The sequence below is a fragment of the Antrostomus carolinensis genome, unplaced genomic scaffold (genome assembly GCF_000700745.2).
Source record: "Antrostomus carolinensis isolate BGI_N321 unplaced genomic scaffold, ASM70074v2 scaffold3522, whole genome shotgun sequence".
NCBI classification, from domain to species: Eukaryota; Metazoa; Chordata; class Aves; order Caprimulgiformes; family Caprimulgidae; genus Antrostomus; species Antrostomus carolinensis.
In genome coordinates this window covers 46552-73014 of record NW_010298796.1, presented here as the reverse complement: position 1 = coordinate 73014, position 26463 = coordinate 46552, and the positions used below count along the sequence as shown (strand labels likewise).

At 44.3% G+C, this 26463-nt stretch overlaps 1 protein-coding gene across 1 annotated transcript in view; it reads left to right on the top strand.

Moving 5' to 3' along the window:
• Positions 1 to 26463, top strand: part of FRMD4B (FERM domain containing 4B) — an 84750-nt gene that overhangs the window by 41337 nt on the left and 16950 nt on the right. Inside the window, 6 exon segments of the mRNA XM_029083636.1 lie at positions 550 to 606; positions 1631 to 1653; positions 15448 to 15531; positions 16700 to 16765; positions 17769 to 17826; positions 18774 to 18860. Coding sequence (XP_028939469.1) covers positions 550 to 606; positions 1631 to 1653; positions 15448 to 15531; positions 16700 to 16765; positions 17769 to 17826; positions 18774 to 18860 — 375 coding nt within the window.

Here is a 26463-nt window from a genome sequence, read left to right as displayed (position 1 = left end):
AGCATTTGGCCAAGGTCCTCAGGGACATGGTGTGAATGTTGGGATTGTCCTGTGCAGGGACAGGAGTTGGACTCCATGATCCTTGTGGGTCTCTGCCAGCTCACAACATTCAATGATTCTAAACAGCCCCAGCTCTCAGATTTTCCTTCTGTGGGAGATGCTCCAGTCCCCCCATCATCTTCGTGGCCCTTCACTGGGCTCTCTCCAGTAGCTCCTTGTCCTTCCTGAACTGGGGAGCCCAGAACCGACCACACACCTCTAGTTCAGCCCTGGGAAGGTTTGTTTTGGTGTATTTCTGCGGGACCCGGTCCCTGGCGAGGCGTGTGTGCTCAGATGCAATAAAAGGCAGATCTGTAAAGAACCCAGGGGAGGGTGAGCGAAGGGCTGGGGGGGGCGGACCCCTCGCACAAGGGGGTCACAGCCGAGGGGGTGCGGAGCTGAGCGGGTGCGGGTGCCGGGGGCGGGTCCCGGTCCCGGGGGCGGTGCGGGGCGGGTGCGGGTCCCGGGGCGGGGCTCTCGCGGTTCACGTTCCGCTCTTTCCTTGCACAGGGGCAGATTGAAGTGGAAAGCGAGACGGTGTTCAAATTGGCAGCGCTGGTTTTGCAGGTAAGCAGCGTCTTTTCCTCCGGAATCCGCTCGGTTTCCTGTACCGCTGGCTGGGGCTTGTTTGATCTCAGCTGCATTCTGCTTTTCTGGGGTTTTTTCCCCTTTTTATAAAGACAAAACCATGTAACGTTGTTGATAATCTCTGTAGTTGCAGGGGAAGAGAAGCTACAAGAATTGGGAGTTATTTTTCATCATAGATAAGGGAGAGAAATATTTATTTGAGGAGTTTTAAATTGAAAGAGAGAAGGAAAGAGGAAAAACTTGTCAAGGGGAGTAATTTGTTTTGGCAGCTTGCTATCCAGTTTATCAAATATTCTAATGTAAATATATTCTGGAGATCTGGGAAGAAAAGAGTATAATACTGAAACTAAATTTGCTGTATTATGTTTGTGAATTTATCTTTCAGAGCATACGTTTTTTGATACCTCTGTTATATCAAAATTCATTATGTCAGGTTTTCCTCTTCTTAATCAAATTTTGTTGTACTTAGACTTAAACTCTGGTTATTTACCATTTTCTAGAAAATAAAATTTTACATTTAAAATATCAGGGTTTGGTGTGTGTGTGTGTCCCCCCCATTGCATTCTCCTTGACAAAGTGCCACAGCAAATCTGCAGTGGCTTGATCTGCCTGAACTGTTGTTTTTCATCTCGAGTGAGCACAATTCCTCTCAACTGCTGACCTGCTGGTAAAACCGACCTTTAGCAGGATGTGATTGGCCGGAGAGAGAATTGGATTTCACTTCTCGTGCAGTAAAAGCGACATTTGATTTGCAATGTGAAATTCATCCCTAGTTTGGAAGCGGTTTTATTTATGCTGTAGGCGGATAATCTACAGCTGGAAGCGTAAAGGGCTAAATTCTGTTCTTGAATACATACAGGCAGCCTCTGTGCTTTGCATGGAGCGTAACTGGGGTCAGGATCTGACCACAAAGTTGTGGGAATTGGGAAGCGAACAATGCTGGGAAAATCGAGGACTTTTGAAGAGATCATGTTTTAATTCTGTCACTCTTTTTCAATTGTAGGAAGCTAAAGGAGACTATTCCAGGTAATAACATTTTCCTTTCTAATACTGGTGTGCTTGATGGATGTGTTTTTCTGTGTTGGCATTGTTATTGCAAACAATCAAAACTAGGGGTAAAGTCCAGCCCTGAGTGGTGGGCTGGATAAAATCTGAGTCTGCAGGGTGAGTAACGCCTTTTGTGAGCAGGCTCTGAGTCAAAACAGCTTTTTAACCCATCCCGCTTTGCTCCCCTCCCCAAACACGGGTGATTAAGTGGATGGGGAGAAAGCTCCCACTCTTCCCTACCAGGAAGGCTGTGCTTTGCACCGTGGCTCGGGTCTATCTGGGTGACCTTGCCCACAGCGGCAGCACGTGCAGAGAGAGACACGGAGCCTGTCAGCTGCCCATGCCGGAGATCAATGAGTCGCTTTCTTCTGCAGCTGCCCCACGGGGCCTCCCCCTTCCCACACTTGACCGCACAGTTGTGTTGTAGCTGGTGTGCAACCCAGTTGCTGGGCTTGAGCTGTATCATCAGACTGGGCTTGCCCTTGGAGATGGCTTTTACTGGGCACTGGTTATGGTAACTGGCTGCAGGGAGGAGGTGGGGTTGCACCTGGACCTGTTAGAGCCAAGGAAAAGACCTTTGATTAGAAATGGCTCACTAAGCAAATAGAAATTCAGAAGGTTGGCTTTAGTCACGTTAATATTTGACTACTAGCTGAGTTTCCATATGGGAAGAGAGGTGTGTTTATGTTTTAGCTACAACAGCTTTCAAGAACCGCGCTTTGGAAATGCTCAGTAGAGCTGTCTGCTCAAACGCAGGGAGCAAGTCAAGTCTGACTGCCAAAGCCTGCAGTGGTGACACACTCAGCTTTTCCTTCAGTGTGCAGTTGCTGAGTAAGTGCCAGTGCTGCTGCCCAAGAACCCTTCTTCTCCAAATACCAGTCCCTTCTCCACTGAAGGATGTGTTCTGTGAAGTCCATCACAGCCTTCTTCTCCTTCTTGTTGGTGTGCTGTCACACCTGCAGGGAGGAAAACATGTCCTTGTGCCTAAGATCGACTGGATGGGCTGACTGGACAGACAATTTCTGTTCCTCTTTGTGCTGGAGACCTGCTCTGTGACCTTCAGTATGTTGCTCATAGCTGCAACGTGCTGCATTTTTCTCTAGAAAGACTGCTCATCTTGGCTCACCTCACAGGGACACCCCAAGGCACCCTAAGTTTAACTCGGGTTAGGCACAGATAACCAGAGAACTGCCATTTACTTGACAAGAACTAACTTGTTAAGCTGTAGCAACCGGTGGCATGTGCTCTCAGCTCTCAAAAAAAGAGGTTAAGGTTAAAAACTACCTTTGTGGTGAAAATCTCCCTTATGTGGTTTAAAATTAACACTGACTCCTTATCGTTTGCCATAAATAGGTTTGTAAGCATTGCTTCCCATGCACGAGAACTGCCTCCATGGTTATTTTCTGTGCCTCTGCAGACACGTTGCAAGGAGTGAATTGCCCATGGAAAGTATTTAAAGAAAATTGGAGGAAAGAGTAGTGTGCTACACGATTAAGTTCTTTTTCTAAGTGCAGCTCTTCCCCTAACAGTTGCATGAAAATAGCTGCAGCAATTGTTTCCTCTGTTAAACAAAACACATGTTCTGCCTCCAGAGCAAATGAGCACGGGCAGCTGCTGCCGCAGGCGCGGTGAGAGCACCAGAAGTGAAGGAATTTCATTTCACGTATCACAAGTGGTCGTTTGGACCGCTGCTGATAAAACACTAACTTAATTACTAGCGTATCTTAACACAGATACTGCGGGACTGGTGTTCCCTGCCAAACTCACCCATGGTGCAAATACGTCCTTGCAGCTTTGTGCAGTGCGGTTGCCTCCGTTTGCGGTGTCTTGGGTTTGGTGTGTTCGTTGTTCGCTGTCGTTTGGCAATTCCTCTTTGAATCACTTTCTGGAATGTGGCTCTTGCACTGTTTCTGTATATATGAGAATACACAGGTTATTTTTTTTTTTATGTTGGATTAGTGTTGAACGAACATGATTAAATGCAGGAATTGCCTGAAGTCCCAGAGACGAGCTTTCTGGAAGTGAAAAATGGGCCAGTCCAGGCAACACTGGTGATTTCTGCCTGGCTGATTTTTCACACATCCCGTAGGAAGCTTTTTGATGGGGATGCATCCCATGATGGGGTCACTGTGTGGTATTCCCACTGATTTCAGCTGGGAAGAAGCAGATCAGTACCAGGATCCAAATGCTTCAAACTCTTACGGCTCTGCAGTAACCCCTTTCCCAATCCACTGCTCAAATTCTCAGATAACGTCTGGATGGCCGAGAGCAGCAATCTCCCAAGAAACACCCTCCCTTACCCCATGCTGAGTGGGTGAGCACATTCTTTTGAAATCTGTTTATTTTCAGTGAGCAAAGCTGATGTGTGGGTGCTTGGAGAAAGTAAAAACTTTTGATTTCTCCACCACAAAGGTCACTCTGGAAGGACTTTGTATTCTGGTAGCACTGACAAGCATGAAAGTATGAGAGTCTTTGGGGTTTGGCCCTTGTAGGTGGTTTGCAATAGGACCCCAGGGTCCTGGGCTGGGCTGTTAGGACAAGGGTATGCACCTTGTTGTTTGGAGAGGCTTTATGTAAGATAAACCACCCAAGTCCCTCTTGGAGAGGACTCTGGCTTCTAAGGCATCTTGATAAGACTCAAGTACATGTTTCTAAATTGCTCCCACAGCACGTCCATTGTGCGTGTGCCTGTTTTGGACAGCTCTGGTTTCTCCAAGGCAGTCTGAAATGACAGTGGGCTGTGGGAGGAATGATTAACAGAGATGACAGCGGACCACGCTTGGTGTAGCTCCGTACACCCAGTTCCTTTTCCTGTTTACTGAATGTGGTCCCAGCCAAGATAACTACCCCTGTGTGAGATGAAGAGCAGGGATGCTCAGTGAGCTCTTCCTCTCCCCCTTACCCAGGTCAGTGTTGGGTCTGCCATGGGCAGAGCGGTTTGTCCCAAGAGTCCTGCAGCTGGGATGTTCCCAGCAGGGCTGGGATGCTGCAAGTCCCTGGCTCTGCCTTCCTGTGCATGTTTTGCTGAAGAGGAGGGATGTTACACTTTGCTCATGTTCACTTTTCACAACTCATCTATGACTTCTACTTGGTCACTTCTCTGTTTAAACTGAATTCCTATCCCTTTTTCTCCAGCTCCTGTAATAAGAACCCAAAGCAAAGTATTAGTCATCAATAGTAGTTCTGAAACTCTGCATTAGATAATTGCACTCCTCCACTCTCATATTTGCAAGTGAACTGGAAGAAGCTGCAAGCCTGGTTTTACAAAATCTTGGTTTTAAAACTCTACACAAGGGTTTTAAAAAGAGACTTTGATTCAAGTTGCAGCTTCTGGCATGGTTCAATTTTGGAAAAAGAAATTTCCATATTCTGTTTATTTTAGGAATTTTATTTAAATTTCAAAGAAAGCTAATGTCTTGGCAGGCAAGCAAAATAATAGATCAGTCTGATAATTATTCATTGTGTAAATATGCAACATATAAAGTCTTGCCTCCTTGGGAAATAAATGATTTAGCTGGTTTTAGTTTACAAACTAAGTATCTGCCCTCAAAAACACTGTGCAATAGTATATATTATTATTTTTCTTTGTAGCTTGATAAAAGAGTTTATAACAGGAATGTCCTAAATGCTGTCCTTCTAGCATTAGAAAAATATTTATTAAAATCAGATTAGCTACAGGGACTATATATGGAAAGTAACTTTTTAAAAAAGTTTATTTTCTGACTGATAATCTTGGATCATATTTCCCTCAGTAACATTTCCAGGACTGAAACCCAGCCATGCTCCCTGAAATTTAATTAAATTGCTGGAGGAGGGCTTCCATTTTCTTTAAATAGCTGACGCATTCGATTTTGATTCTGGCCTGTGGGCTGCAAAGATAACTCCTGCCTGGTATAACATAACACAGACAAAATAATGAATTCCTGATAGCTGACATGTGCGAGGCACCAGGGTTTATCATTACATGGGTGATAAACACAGTTTGTAAAAGGAAAAAGTTTGTGTGAAAGATACCCCTGCAGACTGTGGCTGTGGAGTAATTGGTTCAGAAAATCCTGAATTTAAAAACTTTACGAAGAGGAAAAAAAAAAAAAAATGAAGTGCTTGGTCTGGATGCAGAAAACTGTTATTAATAATTTGCTCCTAATTAAGAGAGTGTGTTCACTGTTAGGTTTTTGGGTAGTGTTTGCTTGGGAAGATGACTATTTTGCCAGAAAAACTGACAAATCTCTTGGTAGAAAAGAATATGGAAATAATAACTTGGGCAGTGCTAGAAACTAGCTGCTTGTGAGAAGTTAATAATTGTCTGGTAGCAAAGCACCTGTTCACTGTACTGCTTACCCCCAGATTAAGGTAGCTTCAGAAACAGGACACACCTGAGACTTGTTGGAGGCAGCTGGTCCAGCCTGTTTTTGGAAGTCTCACCAGGTTCATATGGCCAAAACTCCAGGTGTGGCCATGTCCAGGGTTGGAGCAGAAATACATATTTAGACCAAATCTCCCAGTTGTTCCTACTGCCCTTTTTCAGGTTTGCATCCTGGAGAGGTCTCTGAGGGCTCAAGGTGGGTCTATGTGGCACAAAGGGATCCCACTTCATGGGTGTCAGCCACTAACAGGCACTCAGGCTGGAGCTGGCCTGAAGAAAGCCCTGAAATGGGTCCAGTGTGGGTGTGAGGTCTCCAGCACAAACCCTTTTGCTCCACAGACCTGGTGCGCTGTTGGGGAAGGAGACCTGTTGTGAACCATTCACTAGAAGCTCTTTCCCAGGGCAGCAATTGGGATAGTGGATGGGTTACAAGGGGACATCTGTGCTGGTCTTAGGTGGAGGCTGAAGACCTGAGCACAGCGTGGATGCCTCTCTCAGCCCCTGAGGGTTTCCTTCCACATGTATTGGTGGATGACACAAAAGAGCTGGTGGATCACCATAGGTTTCACTCTCTAGGCATCCATCTGGTGCCTGTCATAGGCAGCACTGTGCTTTAGTTTTTTATTTTCTTTTCCATGCAAGGGCACTCGTTAAATGCCCACACACTGATACCTACCTAGGTTTCTCCAGCACAACCCACTGCTCCCCAGGAGCTGTGTCTGCTGTACTGGAAATCAGTGCTCAGCACTGTCACTGCACTTGTGCTCCTTGTGCTGCTTGTTTGCTGAGTGAGTCATTGTGTGTTTTACCTTTCGGCTGTGCTCTGCACACATTTTCTTTTAGTTCTTTCCTAGGCATTTGCTCGTGACCCATTAACTCTCTCAGTCCAGCCCAGCTGTGTGCTTTCCTGAGCTTGCTCTTCTGCAGTAAATAACTAATTTGAAACAAGATGAGCAAAGATTTATTACCTTAGAACCTGTTTGCTGAGAGGGTTCATTATTTATTTCACTTTATTTGGTGATATCTAATGAACTGAAGTAGTAAATACAGGGAAACACAGGGAAAATTGTGTTTGATATGTATTTCATACAATGATAATTGTTTGATATGTATTTCATACAATGATAACTTCTCTACTTGGTGGGTATCTGATACCCACTTTCCCAAAGAACATTCTGCTTAATTGAATTTTATACCCTCTTCAAAGAAAAGCTGGTTGAGAACTGTGGTAACTTTCCTATAGCAGTGTGCAAGTCTCACCTCCCTTGATGAGTCACTGCAGTTTGGTTTTGGGGTCCTACCCCCCAGTGCCCCATGAGGAATGGGTAGCTGAGGGAAGGCAGGACACGGAGGGGATCCAGGCAGAGAGCTGCTGAACTCCATCTCCTTGAGCACTTTGGCAGCAGTTCCGAGATGAACAAGTTGTTCTCTCCCGGTGTTTTATTTCTCAATAAAAAGTGTAAATTCACTGTGTAAAACAAGTGCAATTACAAAAAACCCGTGTAGTTAAGTCCCTAATTTTCTGCTAGACTTTTAACAGCAAGAGAGTTCTTTCTACTGGTGCTACTTGTAGATTCACACAGTCCAGGGCAGACCAAGGCATACAGAGTCTCTACAATGATGTCATTTTAATGTTTCTTTTCTTACAATTTCCTATTTCAAAGCAGTTCTGTAAGGGCTCTCAAGGAATTTGTATAGTATGCTTATTATGCAGGAGATGAATTAGGTGGAAATACTGAAGGTGAAATGAGCAAAAAGAATTAGATGAAGAGGGGGGAAAAAAAAAGGATGTTTTGAGTAATTTAATAATCTGATCTCATGGGATTTACTACTTGCATATGGCAGTGTAACTTTTAATATTAACACCTAATTACAGCAGTTTAAGGAACACACGTTTTTAGATTTCATATGTATAATGTTCATACAGTTCCCTGAGAGGCAGCGAAGGGGTCCTTGTGTTTTGTCCGCTTTAAGTGTCCCTCCTCAGTCCTTTTCTTTGTTTTTCTTTTCCTTTAAGGCACTTCTAACTCAGAGAGGCAGTGCTATAGTGGATACAGCCCAGCCACCTCAGGAGGGCTTTTGTGTGTGCTCTGCATCCAAAGCAGATGAGAGACCAGGCAAGCACAGTGCCAGAAAATCCATCATCCCCCAAGATGTCTCTCATGCAGGGGACAAGTTGGAGACATGGTGCTGTCATAGCTGTTAGGCTTGGAGTAGCATCATGGCATCCACAGCCTTAGGTAAAAGCTGCACTCCCCATTGTCCCTAGAAATTCCCTCAAGTCCAGGTTCAGAGTTAAAACACATTGCCTTTTCCTGTAGTAAAATTAAATTTCATGGCTTTTGCATTATAACATATTCACTTCCCTTCTGTTGAATATCTGGAAAACTTTGTGAAGTCTACAGAGAGTTTCTCCAGCCTTGCACTGTCAGCTGCGAGCAGGAGTCTGGGCTCTGGTCTGACTCCAAACAACATCCTTGCTTTAAAAAAGCAAAAATAAATCTCTTGCTTTTCCTTCCCGTGGTGGTTGGGATCTATCACGTGGGGTGTATTTTGTGCTTTGAGGAAATGGAAAGACAGCTTTTCAACCTCAGCTTTTTTGCTTTTGCAGATTTGTCAGGTCTTTATCGCTATTTGGATACTCTATTTTTCTTGTGGTTCCATGTATCTCTGTATCAGCACACAGGGCTGTGATAACAGGCTTTAAACTTTGCTGCGGTACTCAGACATGCTAAAAAACCCACAGCTAATATGGCTAATCTGACTTTTGTGCTAACAGGAAGAACGGGTGAATGTTAGAAATAACAGTCTGTTGTTGCGAGGAAGGGTTTGGGATCCTTCAAGCGTTGTATCAACTGTGAATAGTCATCTTTTGCTGTGCAGTAAATCCCCAGGTAAAGCAGAGCTGTTCTGCTTCCCGTCTGGTCTGACAGAAGCACTGCTAACGTGTGCTGTCGGTATGGCTGAGCAGCTCTGTGGACATGGAGGTACTGCTCCAGATCTCTGGGGCTGAGAGCCATCACCAATGGTAGGTGTGTTGTTCAAGGACCAAAAAAGTTTTATCTTCAGAATATTCATATTTCACATCAAGAGATGTAAAAGAAGAACTGAGAATTTGGGGTAGGTTCAGCTCACAGATTTTTCTCTAGCCATAAACAACTGGTTCCCCAGCACTCCGTTCCTCACCTGCAAAGTGGAAATATGAACGGTGCCTTATCTGCCAACGTGGTTCTGGGAGCAGCTCAAGCTCTCATTTGTCTGGTCCCCGTGTCCACAGATAGAGGTGTGTGCATATAGCTGGTATAAGAAATGTTGCTTTTTCCTTGGTGCTCTTGGTCCATCTTCCAAAAGCCAACAAGTAGAGTCACCAAACCCCTGTGAGATCAGGAGGCACTGCTGTGGCTTTTTCTGAGAGTCAAGCAGGGCTCAAGAAGGAGAGAAACTAGCCTAAAGGAACAGGGCTGGAGCCTGGTCTAGCCTGTGCTGAGTACGGGGAAGAGTTACCCAGCCCAAGCTGCGCTTTGTGTTTGGTGCGAGTCCCTCTTGAGCTGTGAAACTAAAGCTGTTGTTGCAGCACAGCATGGGAATCCTCAGCATGGCTGCAGCATAGATATACCACAAGCCTGGTGTTGAAAAAGCCACCTGCACTGCTTATCATGTTCCTTTTCACGTACAGTGTTTGGAAAGCTCTTAAAAATGCTCCTTGAAATACCTTTCTGAGCAGGCGGTTCCTATCTGGTATTCCAGTGGCAGCCCTGCCCCAGGCGAAGGTCCCCGCTGGCTTTGGGGGTTAAGGTTCAGCTCTGACTGTCCTGTGCCAATGGGAGCCCCTTGTTCATGGCCTTTCCGGATCCTGGTTTTCCTTCAATAGAAAAATAACTTTCTTGAGTGTGCCAGCAGACCATAAATTGAAAGGTTGGGAAATGATGGGAAACGTCTGGCATTTGTCACAAAAGAGGATTTGTCAGACAGCGCATTTCAAAATCCTCCTGCCAAGATCCTGCTGCTCTGACGTACTCAAAAGCTGCTAAATCCATCGACTCTCCTCGTACTTTCCCCTCTCTGTCTTCGCTCCCTCCCTTTTTTTTCTTGCACTTTTAACCCCACTTATTTTTTTTCTCTCCTTCTGTTGCCTTGCTGCTTCCTCCTCACACCTGTTTCTTGTGGTACCTTGAAAGGCAGACCCAACCTCCATGTGAGCTTGAGGTTGCCATGCTCTGCCCTTCCATTTATTTAAAAAAACCCCAAAACCCCACAGAAAAGGCACCTGTTGCTGAAGCTGTCCAGCTGCAGTGCAGTGATCTGTGTTGCCAGCTCTCATCTATGAACATATGGAATGGGAGCACCTTGGAGACTTTGGTGATGCTACTCTAAGTCTGGTCACTTTAGAACGTCACCTTAAGGACCACGCTGAGGTGTGAGCAGCAAGATGGGATGTTCTTGTGTGGTTGTAGCATTGCTTTCAATCGCATAGCAAAGGAATTCAGTGGTTATTCTCAAGAAATAGGACCATTTCTAACATCATCTGAGTAACTGGACCAGCCCTCTGAAAACTTAAACTGTCAGCTCTTAAGTATCTAATCTACTGGTGTGCTGTCTCAAGTTTTTTTGCTGTCTCTAAATATCTTGACCAGAATAAGAAGAAAAATCTTAATGGAAAGTGTTTGAAGCATCCTTGTGATGCAGGGTAACACTGTATTGTCCTTTAGCTGTGAAGCTCCATGTTTCCTTGTATCTTACCTGTGATTCTCAGAAGTGTCTGCTGATTTTTAAGTGTCCATGAAATACCTTTCAGGTTAACTTGAGTGGCTGGTTGTTTTTTTCTAAAAACAAGACCACTCTAAATTTGACTTGCTATGTGCCTAAAATTAATTTCAAGAATTGAATATAAAATAGGGACATTCTGAAAGACCCAGGAGTGACTTATTCTAATGATGGCATAGCGAGGCAAGAGTAAGTATTTATGTGAGGTCAAGAGGCTCTGAGAATAGAGGAAAATCTCTCTACAATGAACTTTCCCCAGTGATAAATTCCTGCCTTACAAAGGGTTATCAACACAATTCAGCAGAGGCAGGCACACCTACCATCACTTTAGTCAGTTAAAAGTTGTCTGAAGTCCTGTCCTTATCAAGTTGTTCAAATTTACAAAGATGATGTGGGCATCTGATATGGCTTTTTATTGTAGGCCAATATATTGCTTTTGGTGCTCTGGGTGTGTCTGTTGCTCTTCACGTTTTATACTAATCTCGTTGCTAATCTCATTAACCACATTTTATTACATCTAAGCTTTTACCTGTTAGTGACAGGCATAAGCTGGTTTTGACAGTGGGCGTAGGGAAAAGCCTGGGCAGCCATTGACAAATGGTCCTAATTAGCCCAGTTCTGCAAATCTTTGTCTAGCAGGGTGTGTTGTATCACTTGGTTATAAGCTGTGAAGAAGCACTTTCTGGGAACATAAATATGTAAATCTTTTTCTAATTTTCAATAATGTGCTTTTAGGCAGAGCATGGCACGATAACCTGGCTTGGTTCCTTCCCAGATTTCTGGTGGGGTTTTAGCAAGATGTCTAAAATTTCACTGTAACATCAGTGGGTTGTAGAAAGCAGGATTGGTCCTGGTTTGCTGCTAGAGATAGTGTGAATGTGTGTTCTTTGATTCATGGTATGGTACGTGGCTAAATATTGGTTATTTTAGAGACAAGCTGCCTTTCCATCTCCATAGAGCTGGTGCTGATGAGCAGGGCTTGCTGACAGGAGACAGCAGCAAACATTGCATCCACACCATTTGTTCACACTGGGACAGAAAATTAAATATGGACAATACCAAGAATGCAAGCTGAGGTTCGACGTGAGGAGGGTCTGATGTGGATTTTCATTAACGTTGCCCAGTTCAATTCAAGTTCTGCTTAATATCTGCTGGAAGGAAAACTCACGTTTAGAAGGTGGAATGGGAAGGAAAGAGTCCATCTGCTGGTTTTCTTTAATTCTTCTCCATAGTGGAAAAATACTTCAGATGAGTTTCCTATATTCTCCTCCTGGGGAATAAACAAACCTTTTTGCCAAAAATGTTCAGTCCTGTTGACTCTGGGCAGTTTAAGTTTATGTATTGAAAATTTGCCAAGAACCACCAGTCGAGAAGCCCCTTCTGTAACAGAGGTCAGATTAAATGCAAGTGGGCCCCTCCATCCCAACAGCTGAGTCCTCCTCCTGCCCTGACGAGAACCAACCGTGGACATGCCAGATACAACACTAGTGTGTTTGGTTGGTAGATAGCGTAGACGGTTGGACATCTGGAGCCGGGGCTGTCTGCTCTGTTATTTCTGTATCGTCTTGTGGTTGTTGTGAAACCAAAACAGGAACAGGTAATAATTCAAACCACCGCTCCTGCTATCTGGGGTTGTCACCTCTAGGGGAACGGCTGGGTCTTAGGGGGCTTGGGAAAGTGATCCTGAAGGTCAAGGGGAGACGTGCTCAGGCTCCTCGGTGCAGATGAAGTGATAATGAACTCTGTGGAAGGAGGGGGATGGACCATTTGAGGCTTTTATTATCCCTGAAGCTGTGAATCATCCCAAATGCTAATCCTTGGGCGCACAGTCAGCAGATCTGGGCTGCTGCGTGCCAGCCGGTGCTGTCTGGAGGAATCCAGCATGCGAGGAGCTGTGCCCTGTTTTGTCCAGGTCTTTTTTCTTTCATGCTTTATCTTACAGTTATGCAGGGGGGGGAATCCTAATGCAGCTTCTCAGAGACTTTCAGGACTTGTAAGTCCATTTTGATGGACTCCTTCCAGCTGCAGATGGATGGGACGGTGTATCTGAACCTCAGGGTATGAGGTTGAGTCCCTTCAGGAAGGCAAGTCCCAAGGGCCAACTTTGCCTTGTAAAAGAAGTGTGTTCTCTGCCATTGCAAGAAGTTGGATGGATTTGTAGGTTGGCAGAAGAACAGAGGAGGTCCAGCTCTGCTGTAAGTCATCACAGCTGGCTGGTGCTCAGTTTAAATTCTGTGGTAGACATTTCCATATTGATGAGCTGCTACTCATCACTCGAGCTTAACTAGTGCCCTCATTTTGGCATTTGATGAGGATGAAGTAAGTAGCTACTCAACCTGGTCCAGACATGAGAGGCCCAAAAACCAAACAGGAAGGTGGGTAGCCCCGCTGGAGGCCATGCATCGTGCAGAAGGTGGCATTTCAGAGCATGGTAGAATGCAGTTGCCAGGATTCTTGGCAGTTCTGCAGAGTCTCAGTAATGGTGAGGCTACTGGCCCCATAATAGTTGGCAAAGGAGAGCTTAGGACCTCTCCAGCCAGCTACAGAGGTGACAGCTGGGGGGGGTCACCTGTCCCCCCCACCCAGCTGTCTCTGCTGGAGCTCATCTCTTGCTTCCCACCATCAGCCTCATTAGTGCTTCAGCCCTCACTTGGGTGTTTTGTTGTTCACTGGCAACGACATTTCTAAATAGGGGTTTAGAGACCAACCATTAAACCTCTGATTATGAATATTGTGGGTTGAGAATCTATGTTTAGAGGAAAAGCCCTTTTGTTTGGTAAAAATGAGCTATTTTGTTATTGCTTCCTTCCAAAACCTCTCCTACTTTTGCTGCGTTTCCATTCCAACCCTGACTGCTACAGCAGCCGTTGCAGTTATGAGTCAGGCTTAAAAATGGGAGGAAGTTTTTATTAATCAATTATCCTGTGCGTCTATGGTGGAAGTTGGAAGGGACCTTAGGAGACTGTCTGATTGAACCTTCTACTCTGACAGGAGTCAGCTGTGAGATCAGGCCAGGTTGCTCAGAGCTTGGTTTTTTGGTTTGTTTGCTTTTTTATTATTATTATTAGTTCTGGTTTGAGGCCTGAGGAGGGTGTGCTCTGTCGTAATCTACCTTCTCACCGCAAGCTGAGATGTCCTGCAGCCTTTTGATCCCATCAAAATGGGCTTTTAAGGAGTGAATAAAAGCCCTTCAGCTTTTGTGAGCATTGGCTGTATTTGAGTGTTGAGATCCTGATTTTCTACCCAGCTGTCCTAGTTCGTGGCACTTGGGTGCTGGCCAGTTTGCAAAGAAAAGTCCATATTCCTGGCAGAAGAGCGCTGGCACGGCAAAAGCTCGGCAACAACAGCTCCTCGGTGCTAATTTGACCCCCTTCTTGGCAACTTCATCAAAGATGCTGAAGAATAAATAGGCTGTTGATTGAACTGTTTCCCCGTCCCCAGAGGTGGTCCCTCTTAGTCAGGGTTGAGGCACATTGTCCAGGTTGGGGAAGAAGCTTGCGGAGTGATTAGCCTGTGCTCACCGAGGAACAAAAAGATTTAATTTACTGTGCCTTCCATGTGACATCTGCCATGTGAGATGGAAACGTGGTAAGGGTTTGCTGCCACCTCCATCTGCAGAAGTTGATCCACGGTGCCCACGGAGCAGATTTCTGTGCTCTGGTCCACTCTGCTGATGCACAGGGTGCTCATTTTGAGGGAAGAGGAGGAATGTAACTCAGATTAAATCTCTTAATAGTGGAATCTGATGAAAACAGAAGTCTGGAGCAGGAGAACACCTTCAAGGAAAGCCTGGATGCAGAAGTCGAGGCAGATGCTGATGGACATGACTGGTGCATTCCTTACGTAGAAAAGTCATGTTGGTGCTTGTTGGCGCTGCTGCGCAGGCACGCAGAAATCCTGCAGAAATGAGGCGTGCGAGTTTCAGCTGATTCACTAATGGAGCATAGAAGGAGAAAATATTAACCATTTTACTGGTGCCTGGAAATAGGTTTTTAAATATTCTGCTGGGGTTTCTTGTGACAAATTGCATTCACATACTTCAACCTCCTTTATTTTGTTCCAGGCTGATCCTGGAGTCCAAAATATTTGAACTTTCTGTAGAATGAGCAGTCCAGGAAAACTGTTTTCAGTGAAAACATTTTAAAGTACATGTACTGAAAAATATTTAAAGTGTATGAACTGAAACCCTTTGTTTAGAATCAGATCAGTGTTAAACTCTGTGGTTAGACAAATACCATGCTGATTCTTGAAATTTATTGTCTAGAGGTAGGATTTTAGCTAAAGATAGAGCAAAAATTATCACTACAAGTCTTCTGAGCAGAGGCTTTCCTTCTGCAGCTGTTTCAGGGCTCGTTCCACACCCAGCAAATCGAGTGTGTACAAAATAAATATTGATAATGTTTCTCCCGCCACAGTGGCCTGAGAATCACGTGTGTGTATAATGAGTTATTACATGAGTCTGCGTGACACCGTATACATCCCTGTCATGTGAGAGGGCCTATAGAGTTACGTTGCTATGACAGCCTGATACAGGGCAGTGCACCATGTTCTTGGGTAGCAAATACAACCCCTTTCCTTCTGCTGAAACGGATGACTGTATCTATGATTCACTAGCAGTGACTCTGTGCCATTTCTTGTTTTAGTGATGAAAACGCTAGAAAAGACTTGAAGACACTGCCTGTCTTTCCTACCAAGACACTGCAGGAGCATCCATCACTCGCTTACTGGTGAGCTCTTTGCTTTAAAATGTCAATCACTGCTATAAATGCTCATGATGAGATCACTTTTAAACAATTTTGCAAACTCTTTTAAAAAGTTTTCAGCCTGTATGATGGAGGACTTGGAGTTAATTGTTCGTGTTCAAGCATTTCCAGTTTAGAAGGTTATAAATTATGTGAGATCCTATGCAAATCCCTCATTGAAAATTCGCTCAGATTAAATTGCTGGATCAGAAACTGCTGGATCACAGTGGGACCATGCGTTAGAAAGGGCTGAAATCTGAACTCCAGCCAAACCTGGCTTTGCAAAGAGCACCTTGCTCTTCAATTGTCACAGAGTACAGCCTCTGTGGTGGGTTGACCTCGGCTGGCTGCCAGGTGCCCACCCAGCTGCTCTCTTCAACAGGACAGAGGGAGAAAAAAAAGCTAGAAAAGGTCCACTTCTGTGGCTTGAATCTGCTGTAAAGGAGCACAGCATTTGGGATGAATCAATGACATTGTTCCCTTGGAATTGATGCCCTTTGTGCCAGTTTGACTCCCTCATTTGTTGCCTTTTTTTAGGCTTGATGTGTACATGATGGATTTTCAAGTATACCAGTACTTGCTTATACTTAGTGTTTTTCAGAATGAATACTGCTGGGTTTTTCTTTGCTTATTTGCACTTAAATGCATCCTTTATTTTGCATTCTGCTAAAAGAAAATGTTGAAGGGAAAATCAAAAAGATCATTGCCAACAAATCTGTATTTTTTTCACCTATGAAATGTCGGGGGGGAGGGGGGAATACACTGGAATGAAAACATTTCTGGTTTAACTTCTGTCTTACATATGCAGCATTAACGAACCTTTGAAGTTTTGATCCTTTAGAACGTGAAAATGAAGTTATACAATTAGTACCATTATTTTGCAGCAGCATCTGCAGCAGAGCAGGCTGATCCGAAATGATTCATTAATTAGTCTGGAACGCGGCATGCAGTGGCAGGGATCAGCCAGGCAGCTCCACGCTGCTTAATGAAGGGTGGGAAAGAAATCAGTAAGAAACAGAATGTAAACCAGAGCGAGAAATGTACAGAGGGACACTTCTCTGCATCCTGAGCAGGTGTCTGAACTTCCACAGATGCCATCACACATGAAAAAAGTCGCTCAGCCTCTAAATGGGATTTTGTGCTTGTTTTGCAGTGAGGACAGAGTAATTGAACATTATACACAAATTAAAGGTCTGACCAGAGGACAAGCCATTGTTCAGTGAGTATGTCGCTTGTTAATTTGTGAAGATGATATTTTAACTTTTCTTTTTTTGGTTGAGAAGTGGCAATGCACGCTGATTTGGTCATTATTGCTTGTGAACTTTCAGATTTCACAGGCTTGCAGTTACGGTTGTGTCTCCTCATTCAGATAGCTCAAATATAAAATAAGTTATTTGGACCTTACTTTATTGGCAGACTCTTCTCCATACCCTGCTTGCTGGGAGTTAGTTTGCACACCAAACTCTTAAGGGCAAGTATTACCTTAGGTCCTGTGAAAAAAAACAAATACATGTTTGTTGAAATGTTCAGAATTTGGCTTGCAAAAGAACAAGGTCTTCCAAGATGCATACAGAGCCTGTGGAACTTTATTTTTAATTTACTGTTAATATTACTGTACTTCCTCTAGGCAAATGCAGTGGGATGTGTTATGAACAGAGACGTTTGAGATGATTGCCATGGTTGCATGATGTAGGCAACCTGTAGTTTTTCTCACATACCTTGATGCCTGTAGCTCTGTCTCAGTAATTCAGGGCCTTCTTTCAGTAGGAACAAGGGAAAAATTGTCTGTTCAGTGGTTGTCTGAATTGTCTCATGAAACAGTCATACAACTGCATAAACACTTTCATTTGGAGCCTGTCCATTGTAACCAGAGCTCCAGAATGGAATAATTATAGGCAGGTCTTTACCACCAGTGTTTCCCAAAAGACTCACATGTTCGGTTCAGAATTTTTACTTTCAGTTCTCTGACCTTCTGATAAGAGATTGAATGTTTTGTTGTAGGAGTGATTTTCCATTTGCTTTAGCTGGGCCAAAATACCACATCTTTCCCTGAGCCAAGATGTGAAGTTTTTGTCTGAAAACATGGGCCTTCAATTATTAAGACCTTCAGAATATACAAATGATAAATGACATGTTCTGAGTGTATGTGTGAAAAACAAAATGTTAATAGATATTATTCCCACCAGAGAAAATAATCTGATACACTATAAATCTGTCTACAGGTACATGAAAGTGGTAGAAGCTTTGCCAACATATGGAGTTCATTACTATGGAGTAAAGGTTAGTAAAGGCCCATAGATTATACGATTGCTTAGCTTATTACGTGTGATTACATTCCTATAGGGGTAGTTTGATTCAATACCCTTCTATCAATATTAAAGCCTGCATTTTTCAACCTCTCTAATTTTTACCCCTTCAAAATTCATTAAAAATTGTTTCCAGAGAGCAGCAAAGCATTATGTGCTACAGAAGATAGAAAGGAATCTTTGTAAAAATGTTCTGTAATCCTATCAGGAAGCTAAATTCGTATCATCTTAATTAAACTGGATATCACTTCTAGATCTGAAGTAGTTAATAGCCTCCCCAGAGTAATTTCTAATCAAGATTAGAAAAAAAAATAATAATGTGGAAAAGACTACTTCTAAGGTGATTAGTGGGTGCATACTTGGAGTGGGGAAATGCTGAGAAATATTTTTGAAGAGGGATGGAAATACACCATTTATTCCCGTTTGTTGAGCAGAGCCTGGGCCAAAGTGCTTTGTGCAGAAGAGCTCAGCAGAGATGATGTCTCCTTACTTTGAGTCATGGCCATGACTGTGGTACCTGAGAAGCTGATGTTTTGTTTTGTTCTCTCCTCCTGCGGCTGTTCATGGCTGAATTTAGTGGGTGTAGTTATTGGCCACAGTTTTTTTCTGTCCCATTTCCTTTCCCCCTCACAGCCACTCCTGTGACAAGTGACACCCCCTTGTTTCAGCAGCACTGTCGCTTTTTTGTCCACTTTGCACAACCACCACATAGTTTCTTGCCTCTGCCTGAGAAAGCAGGGAGAGAAAGTTCTAACATTCACTCCAGCAATCCACTTCACATCAATTTGTTTGCAAAAAAAAAAACCCAAACTGTTCTTGTTCTGTACCTACTTGTACTTGTCATGGAATGAAATGGGCTGTAATCTTGGAATTACATAATTCTTAAGTAGCTCTTGGTTCATTTAGATGTCTATTTTTCAGGATAAACAAGGAATCCCGTGGTGGCTTGGAATAAGTTACAAAGGAATAGGCCAGTACGACTTACAAGACAAAGTGAAGCCCAGGAAAGTAAGTTTTTTGCATCTGATTTTTTTTCTTTGGGAGGGTGGGCAGTGTTGCACGTCAGAATATACTTTTTTTTTAAGCTGTTGTTTATTAGACTAGTGAGCAAAAGACAAAGGGTTGGAAGGAGGAGAATTCTGCTGGCACCAAGGCAGTAAAGCTCTCCCTCTTGCACAGATGGTGGAAACTCCCCTTGGGAGCTTTGGCTTGTGTTTCCTCTTGAGTTTGGTGGTCTTGAGACAGTCTGGACAGGAATTTTGGCAGCCTCTGGGGATAACTACAGAAGTTTGAAGCAATTGGGTTTCTGCAAGTCCAAAATGAAAGGCCTTGTACTTGAGCAGTGTTTTCACTTGGATTTCATAGGTGCTTTTCTTGTGTGAAATGATAAAAGGATCCACCGATATCCATGAAATATGAGGAGAACTGCATGAAACTGCAGGCCTCTGGGCAACTGTATGTTCCTATGATGCAACGAATTGTCAGGAGAAATTGAGAGTAAATGCCAACTACAGGAGGTCGTTCTTCCTTTTGCACTCCCCTGCTCGCCAGCCTGTCTCCTGCAGAGTGAACTCTGCCAACAACCTCCTTCGTTGTTTAGACAGAGCGGAGGGTCCCGTATCGCACCGCTGGCTCCCTCAGAGCCCCTGTCAACCAGCCTGAACAGGCTCTTCTGCTGGTGGCCTTGGAAAAACCCATCGTGCAGCCCCAGCACATGATGTGTTGGGAGCTTGCCCAGTCCTGTAGCCGTTTACATCTCCCTGTGACAGGCCCTGACAGTCTTTGAAGAGTTATTTAACTCACTTGGCTGGGGGCAAGAGCCAGGACTGCACATGGAGGGGCTGTGCTGTTGGGTCGGGTGTGTGTGGTTTCTTTCTGGTCATGTCTTTGTTGGGACATCTAAGCCATGAGGAGATGGAGACCTGTGGTTTTGCTGTTCTTCCCCAGGAATGATCTGGGCAGAAGTTCACATGAAGTGTGTGCTTCCTGCCAGGGAATTTTACATTTGCAAAATGCTATTGTTTAGTGTATTCATGCCAAAAAACACAGCTTAACAAAACTTCCTTGTTAAGAGTAATTCCCCTTCAAGCTTACAACTTGATCTTCTCTTTCTTCGGAGCAGGCTATGACTTCGTTTCTTTTGGTATATTTATGTACCCGTGTGTCCAAGGTTGAACTGGCATGTCTCATATGTCCTTCCTTTGCTTTGTTTAGTAAAGTTAGTTTAGCCTCAGACCTCTCTTGACCATGCCTGTTCTAAAATGATAGTGACTCAAGAGGAAGCCTAGAAAATTGAGTCAATGTTGATGCAGCCATTGGTCATCAAAGGAGAGCATCAAGGAGCAACTCTTTGCTCTTGAGTACTTCCACATTTTTAGGCAACGTCTACAAGATTTTCCGGTCAGGTCAAACATGGATCATTCTCTATCCAAGATGTCCAGCTGTGACCAGCAATGCTGTCCAAGAAAATACAGCCTGCCTGGCTAGAAGATTGCTTCACCAAGCAGTTTTTATGCTTGTGGGATTTCAGTTTACAGCATCGCCCAGGCAGATTAAGAGAATTTTTTAAGGTCATCAGGCCCAGATACCAAGTCCCACCCTGCTACAGTTAGTTATGAGGCGTTGCCTTTGAATACAGCAGTTGTGTTTAAGAAAAATAAAATTAAAAAAAAAGGTCAGCTCTGCAGTGAAAGTGTTACAATGGAAATTGTAATAATTGTCTGGTTTACTGTAATTGCAATTACAGAGCAGAAAATAAAGATTACAAGGGAAAGTGGGAGAGAGGAGCCTAAATGCAGAGGGGAGGTTTAAAGCCAATAAGCTGATTGAAAATGTGGGGATGGATATGGCTATAGTATCGTTATGGATTTAGGTCTGGTATTGATAGGAGGGGACAAAAATTATGTAAGCCTCAGCTTGTCCTGAGTCGTGACTGCTTTTAACACGTGGCTAAATATGCAAATAGTTTCTTTATACAAAAAGTGTTTCAGGGTTTGAAATACAACGTGCACTTCTGATGTAATTTATGGAAGTAATTGGAATCAGATCACTTTCTGGGGGGGAAGCAGTTGCTGGGTTTAGAAAGGCACCCACATCCAGACTTGGTTTTGGAGTTAAAATGTTGAGATGCTGCTGTTTATTTCAGTGTAGCTGCAGCCTTACTGCCTGTGATGAAGCAGGCAGAAGTTTCCTTTTAAGCAGTGTTGTTGTTTGTTCATATTTATGAACGTATCAGAGCATATTTCAGAGAGAGAAGAGTGTGTAGCTTGCCTGAATCTCCAAGGAGTCAGCAAGCACAGTCCTTTCTGAAGCAGCTGGCAAATAAGAGAGTAGCATGCAAACTATGCCTGTCTTTTGGAGCAGAAGTGCTAGTTTTGCTGGATTTAGCAGAATTTTCTTGCTTTTCTTTTCGGGATGGAGCCAAACACACAACTGCCATGTGCTGGTGTTATCCTGCTGTTTATGCTGTGGATCAAAAGTGCTGTTGTGTTTATCCTTAGCCATCTGGGAAAGAGCATCCTTGTTGTGCTCCACTTCTCCAGTTTGTGTTGTTTAAATATACATGCAGCTGATTAACTCAGTAAAAAGGAAAGACTGAGTCCAAAGCTAATGAAGACCAAGCTGACCTTTCCTAATTTTAAAGATACAAGTGATCTTTGGGTCTGCAAACCTCTCTGATACCAGCTGCAGTGGGAGAGCTGCTGAGCTTCAGGTGGGAGGCTCTGAACAGCAATTGGTACCTGTGCTAGAGCTGAATTCACACCAGGGGGTTTTATTCTGCTCCCTCTCTTTTCTGCAGTGCTAGCAGCTGCTGTAGGTATCTGGTAAGAGCCAAGTCCATACTCAGAATAAAATTTTAAAAGTCATAATAATTAAAAAATAATATCTATAAAATTAACTTCAGCCATTAATGCAGTGTCAATTAAATCCTAACAAATATAACCATCCTCCTCAAAAAGTGAAATCTTTTGGCTTTATCCAAGTAGATCTTGAGGCAAAGAGACCTAAATATGAGCCTTGGAGCACAGTGGTTATCCCAAGATTTTGTTGTTGGATCAACACTGTTGAGTGAAGTCCAAGGCTGAGAACTCTTCACAGGAAACAGCTTGCAGGAAAGACCTGGGTGAAGCAATCTCCAGATCCGTATCACCCAGCCTTGCCAACGCTTGCGCATGTTCCATCAGTCACCCGTGAGGGAGAGGCGTGTTGTTGGAGATGACGGTGTGTAACTCGGGGCTGGACCAGGAAAACCTGCCCTGTCTGTCTGTGTACAGCTGGCTGGGGAGGTTTGAGTCCGGCTATTAATATTTTGCTGGTTGACCTGAGATGATTTGGAGAAAGGAGTTTTGTTGCTGGCTGTAAGTCACTCCTGAAAGCTTGTCTTGCTTTGGAAGTGGTTTCTAGTGAAGCAAGCCCACGTTTCACCCCTCTCCCAGGACTGTGAGCTGGTGGGAGCCAAGAGGAGCACTGTGCTCCAGTGCTGTAATAGACTGAAAATAGAGAATTATTTTATTGTTATTTATGAAAATTGTCTTTTTCTTTGTAGATAAAAGCAGTGGCTCCACGCTGGCTGGAGGTTACACTGGGCTCAGTTGATTATAATCCTGAAGTCTCATAGGGCATAAAAAGATGGGGTTTGGCAACCCTTGTTCAGATTTCAGCTCAGACCAAGATTAACTCTGCAGACCTGCTGCTTTGCAAACATATTTTCCCTTCAGCTGCAGTTAATACCGATGAGAGATGCCTCCTGCTTGCTATGGGGTGGCATGCCAAGATCCTGTCCCCAGTCTCCTCTGAATCAATTAGGAAAAGTATAAAGCAAGTCCCAGGACTTTGTATGCCATTTCAAAACAGAATATATATCCTTTTTATCTCTACTCCGATTCTTCTCGCTGGTGAGATAAACAATGCCTTCTCTTGTTTATGGAGTGCCTGTTAGGGTATGAGTTGAGTTTATTCTGTGTTCAGCCAATATGTGGTGATCCTCTGAGGGCTGGGAATTTGAGAAGGCAGCTTGCTGGCTTTTTGACTTGTTCTCCCACTTCATTGTGTTTCTGTGAGTGACTCCCTGGTGATAAATGAACTGTAATATCTGAAGACAAGAACTCATCTTGCTTATGGTATTGTTTCAGATCTGCAAGAATTTCGATTCTGTTGCTGGTTGTCTTGAATACGTTGTGTTCTCAGAAGTGTTTTTATTAGAATATACTGGTTTTGAAATGGGTAATATTTATGATATTTTTCCTTTGAATTCAACATATACTAAGAGCTGATGCTGGAAGTTTTTTTCCCTTGCAGAACATTTACTTAATGTGAATTTGCTGTCCTGCTTTGAGTGTTTCAGAGCACATCAGCATTTGTACAAGCTTCTCAGCAGGTGGATCTAATTAGGCAGAGATTTCTTTTACATTGTTTATTTCTCACCAAGTAGAAGCCATTGATTTAGACATAAGATACTAAGCTTGTATAATTACTTAAAATAAACACATAGTTGTTATGAATGCTCTGAAATTCAGTTCCTTCCAGATGCGCACAGTCGCTTGAGTGTCACCTGCCCCAAAACACACGTGTTTTGGGACAGTTTGGTGCTGAGACATCTCTGATTCTTGTTAATGCCAAGGCTAGTGAGAACTGAGCAAAGAGTGATCGTAATGCATTAGAAAAAAATGTGATTGAAGAGGTTTTTAGTAGAATGGCTTAATATGTAAGAGATGAAGGATGCCTCCAGGTGAGCTCTGACAATTTATGCTGGCACAGATGGGAGCTGTCTGCCTCCATCTCTCTGAAGTTGCTGCAGGTGGGGCAGTTTGGGCTTTTATGCCATCTCCTCAAGTGCCTCCCTCCATGGCCAGGCACAGCAACTTAAACCAAAAATATTTCAGTTGGAGGTAGCATGCCAGCCAGCAAACTGCAGCGGAGGGGCTGAAACACAGCCATTCTTCCAGCATTGTCAGTAATTTCCTTCATCGGGGTGGGGTGTGTTCCTGTGGGCAGAAATCTTCTATGTTTCCTTGGTCTGAATTGCCAGATTTGTCTGGAGATTGTCATTCCCAGGCAGTTCTTGGGATTCTGGTTGCTGAACCTCGTCACAGGCACCTCACATACCACAAGGTGCTTTGAAAGTGCTTCCCGAGGGAAGCCTGGTTTGCACTTCCACACTGACCTGACCCTTGGGATCAGAGATCCTGGGGAATTTAGCCCTTGGTCAGAATTTGCTATCAACCTTGGAAACATCCCATGTGCAATCCTGGCATCGGTTGTGCCTGGGGCTGGTGCTGCAGTGGTTGGTCACACAATCCCTGCAGCCAGATTCTCACCCCCTTGGGGGAAGGGGGAAAAAAATATATTTAAAGAAAAAACCAACCCAACCCAACCAAACATCAAAATGCTGATAGGAATATTAAGCAAAGGGCCCAGGAGCAGCTCTCTTGCACATCTCTCAAGGCAGGGGCTCTGCCAGCTCCTGCCTGCCATCCTGATGGAGCTGTTTTTCCCAGCTGTGAGCTCAGGCTCTCAGTCCCAGACAAACTTGTGTTTTATTCAAAACTGGATGCAAAGATCAGCCAGGTAAAAAAACAGCTCCTGCTTTTATTAAGGTGTCTCACTACTTAAGCAGCCTGTGTCTGCTTTGTGTCTCGTTAGACTACAATTACAGCTCTTTTTGTATGGGGAAGAGGGTTAGGAGGGTGATATCTTTTTGTTCAGTGTAGTATCCTGAAAAAGATGACAGCAGAAATGCAGGAAGCTTAGACTCATGGGCTGGCAAAAGCAGCAGCTGAATGGTGGGAGTCTGGCTGGTACAGAGGTGTCTGAGTAATGAGGTGTCATCAGGGAGCTTTGCACCTCCCTCTTCTCCAAAAAGACCCAGAAAACAAACTTTGATCAGGCCAAAATCTGTCTGTAGGGTTGGACAGGCAACCCCTGCTATGCTCAGTGGGGTTTTTCAGGAGCCTTTAAGGATCTGGTGATCTAAATGGATGAGAAGGCTATTAAGAAAACATTAATTAGCTCAGGTGGACCTAATCATCTGGTTAAAGAGAACATACATTGCAAAACTTCCACAAAAACATTTTAATTATTTCTAATTGTTCTTCCAGCCCTCAAAAACCAGTTTCAGATTTCCAGATTTTTTTTTTTTACAGCTCTTTTGTCTTTTAATATGTGTGTAGTTTGAGTAAGATTGAAATTAGGAATGATTTAGAAACATCTATACAGAGTTAAGCAGTATTTGAAGGGAGCAGGAGAACTCTAGTGCAGTGACAGTTTCCTGAGTGTTGCCTTTAGACCGCAATTAAGAACAATTTTATTTGAAGGAGTTTATAGAATTTCATTTGTTTTACTCTTTATTACTTTTTTTTTTGCCCTTATTTGTATTGAGGCCTTTTTCTCTTCTTCTTGTCTTCATGAATCCAGATATGTTATGCAGAAACTTGTTAATACATCCATTCATTATTATTCTAAGTGTACCTACTCAGATATTATTAGTCCACAAGTTAGTCTGAAGCTACTCATGGGTCCTTTTTTCAGGACCTGACTGCAGGAAGGTTTGTCAAAGAAGATTGCTAAGAGTTTATATTGTTCTTAAGTGAGACAGTTTAAGGACAGGGCACTTCTCAGTCTGAAAGAGCAAAAATATGTCCTGTGTGCAGAATTTCAAGCACCATTTCCCCATCTCTTCTACACTGGGGCAGCAGAGGGGGGAACTGGAGTTGTCCCAGTCCTGTGTGTCTTTGGGCAAGGAGGCAAATGTCTTTGTGCTGAATGTACCCGGCTGCAAATGCTTCGGGCACCTGTCAGCTCCTTTTTGGGCTGGGATGGATCTCACAGGGTGGGGAGGAAATGGGGCAAAGCTCTACCCACATCCTGAGGCAATGCCATGCAGGTTTCCTTACAAATGTGAAGGCGTCCCCCCCACCACCACCCCCTTCTTGGCACCACAGATGATCTCAGATGGATCTCGCCCAGGGCTGGTGTTGGGTTTGCACAGGCAGCTCCTCATGGGAGGGTTCACCCAGGCCCTTGGGGTCCCTCTGCCTGGGCAAGAGGCTTTTTGAGGTGGTGGGAACAGCTGCATTTTATCCCCTTGCCAGATGTGACCCTCTTCACTCCCACTGCCCCTAGGACAGGTGACCCCTTCTCCTGCCGCTCTCGGGAACGCCGAGTGCATCCGGAGGGGGAGAAAAAAAACCTGGAGGAAGTGGTAAAGGGGATGAGGAGTCATCACCCGCAACCGATAAGAAGCAGCGAGGCAGTTTTTATTCCAGAGGTCATGTTTGAAGCACACCCATCATTTTTACGAGCGTGGGAGCAGGGCGGCCGGGAACGCGGTGCGATGATGCTTCTGGTCAAACCTGTTGCCTCTCGGCGTGAGTCAACGCCGGCGGGGCCGGGACTCGGCTGCCGCGGGGCCTGGGCCGTGGGCTACAGCCCCATCACCACCCTTGGTCCCACCTCAGCCCCTCATCAAGACCTTGGGGTGTCCTGGAGGGGTGCAGCCCCTCGGTAGAAACCTTCTCCTCTTCTCTCCTCAGTTCAGTTTTCCCTTTATCTGGGGGAAAGGGTGGGTCGCGGAGGCGTCGCTGCCCGAGCGGCGGGGTTGTCAGGGGGGTGT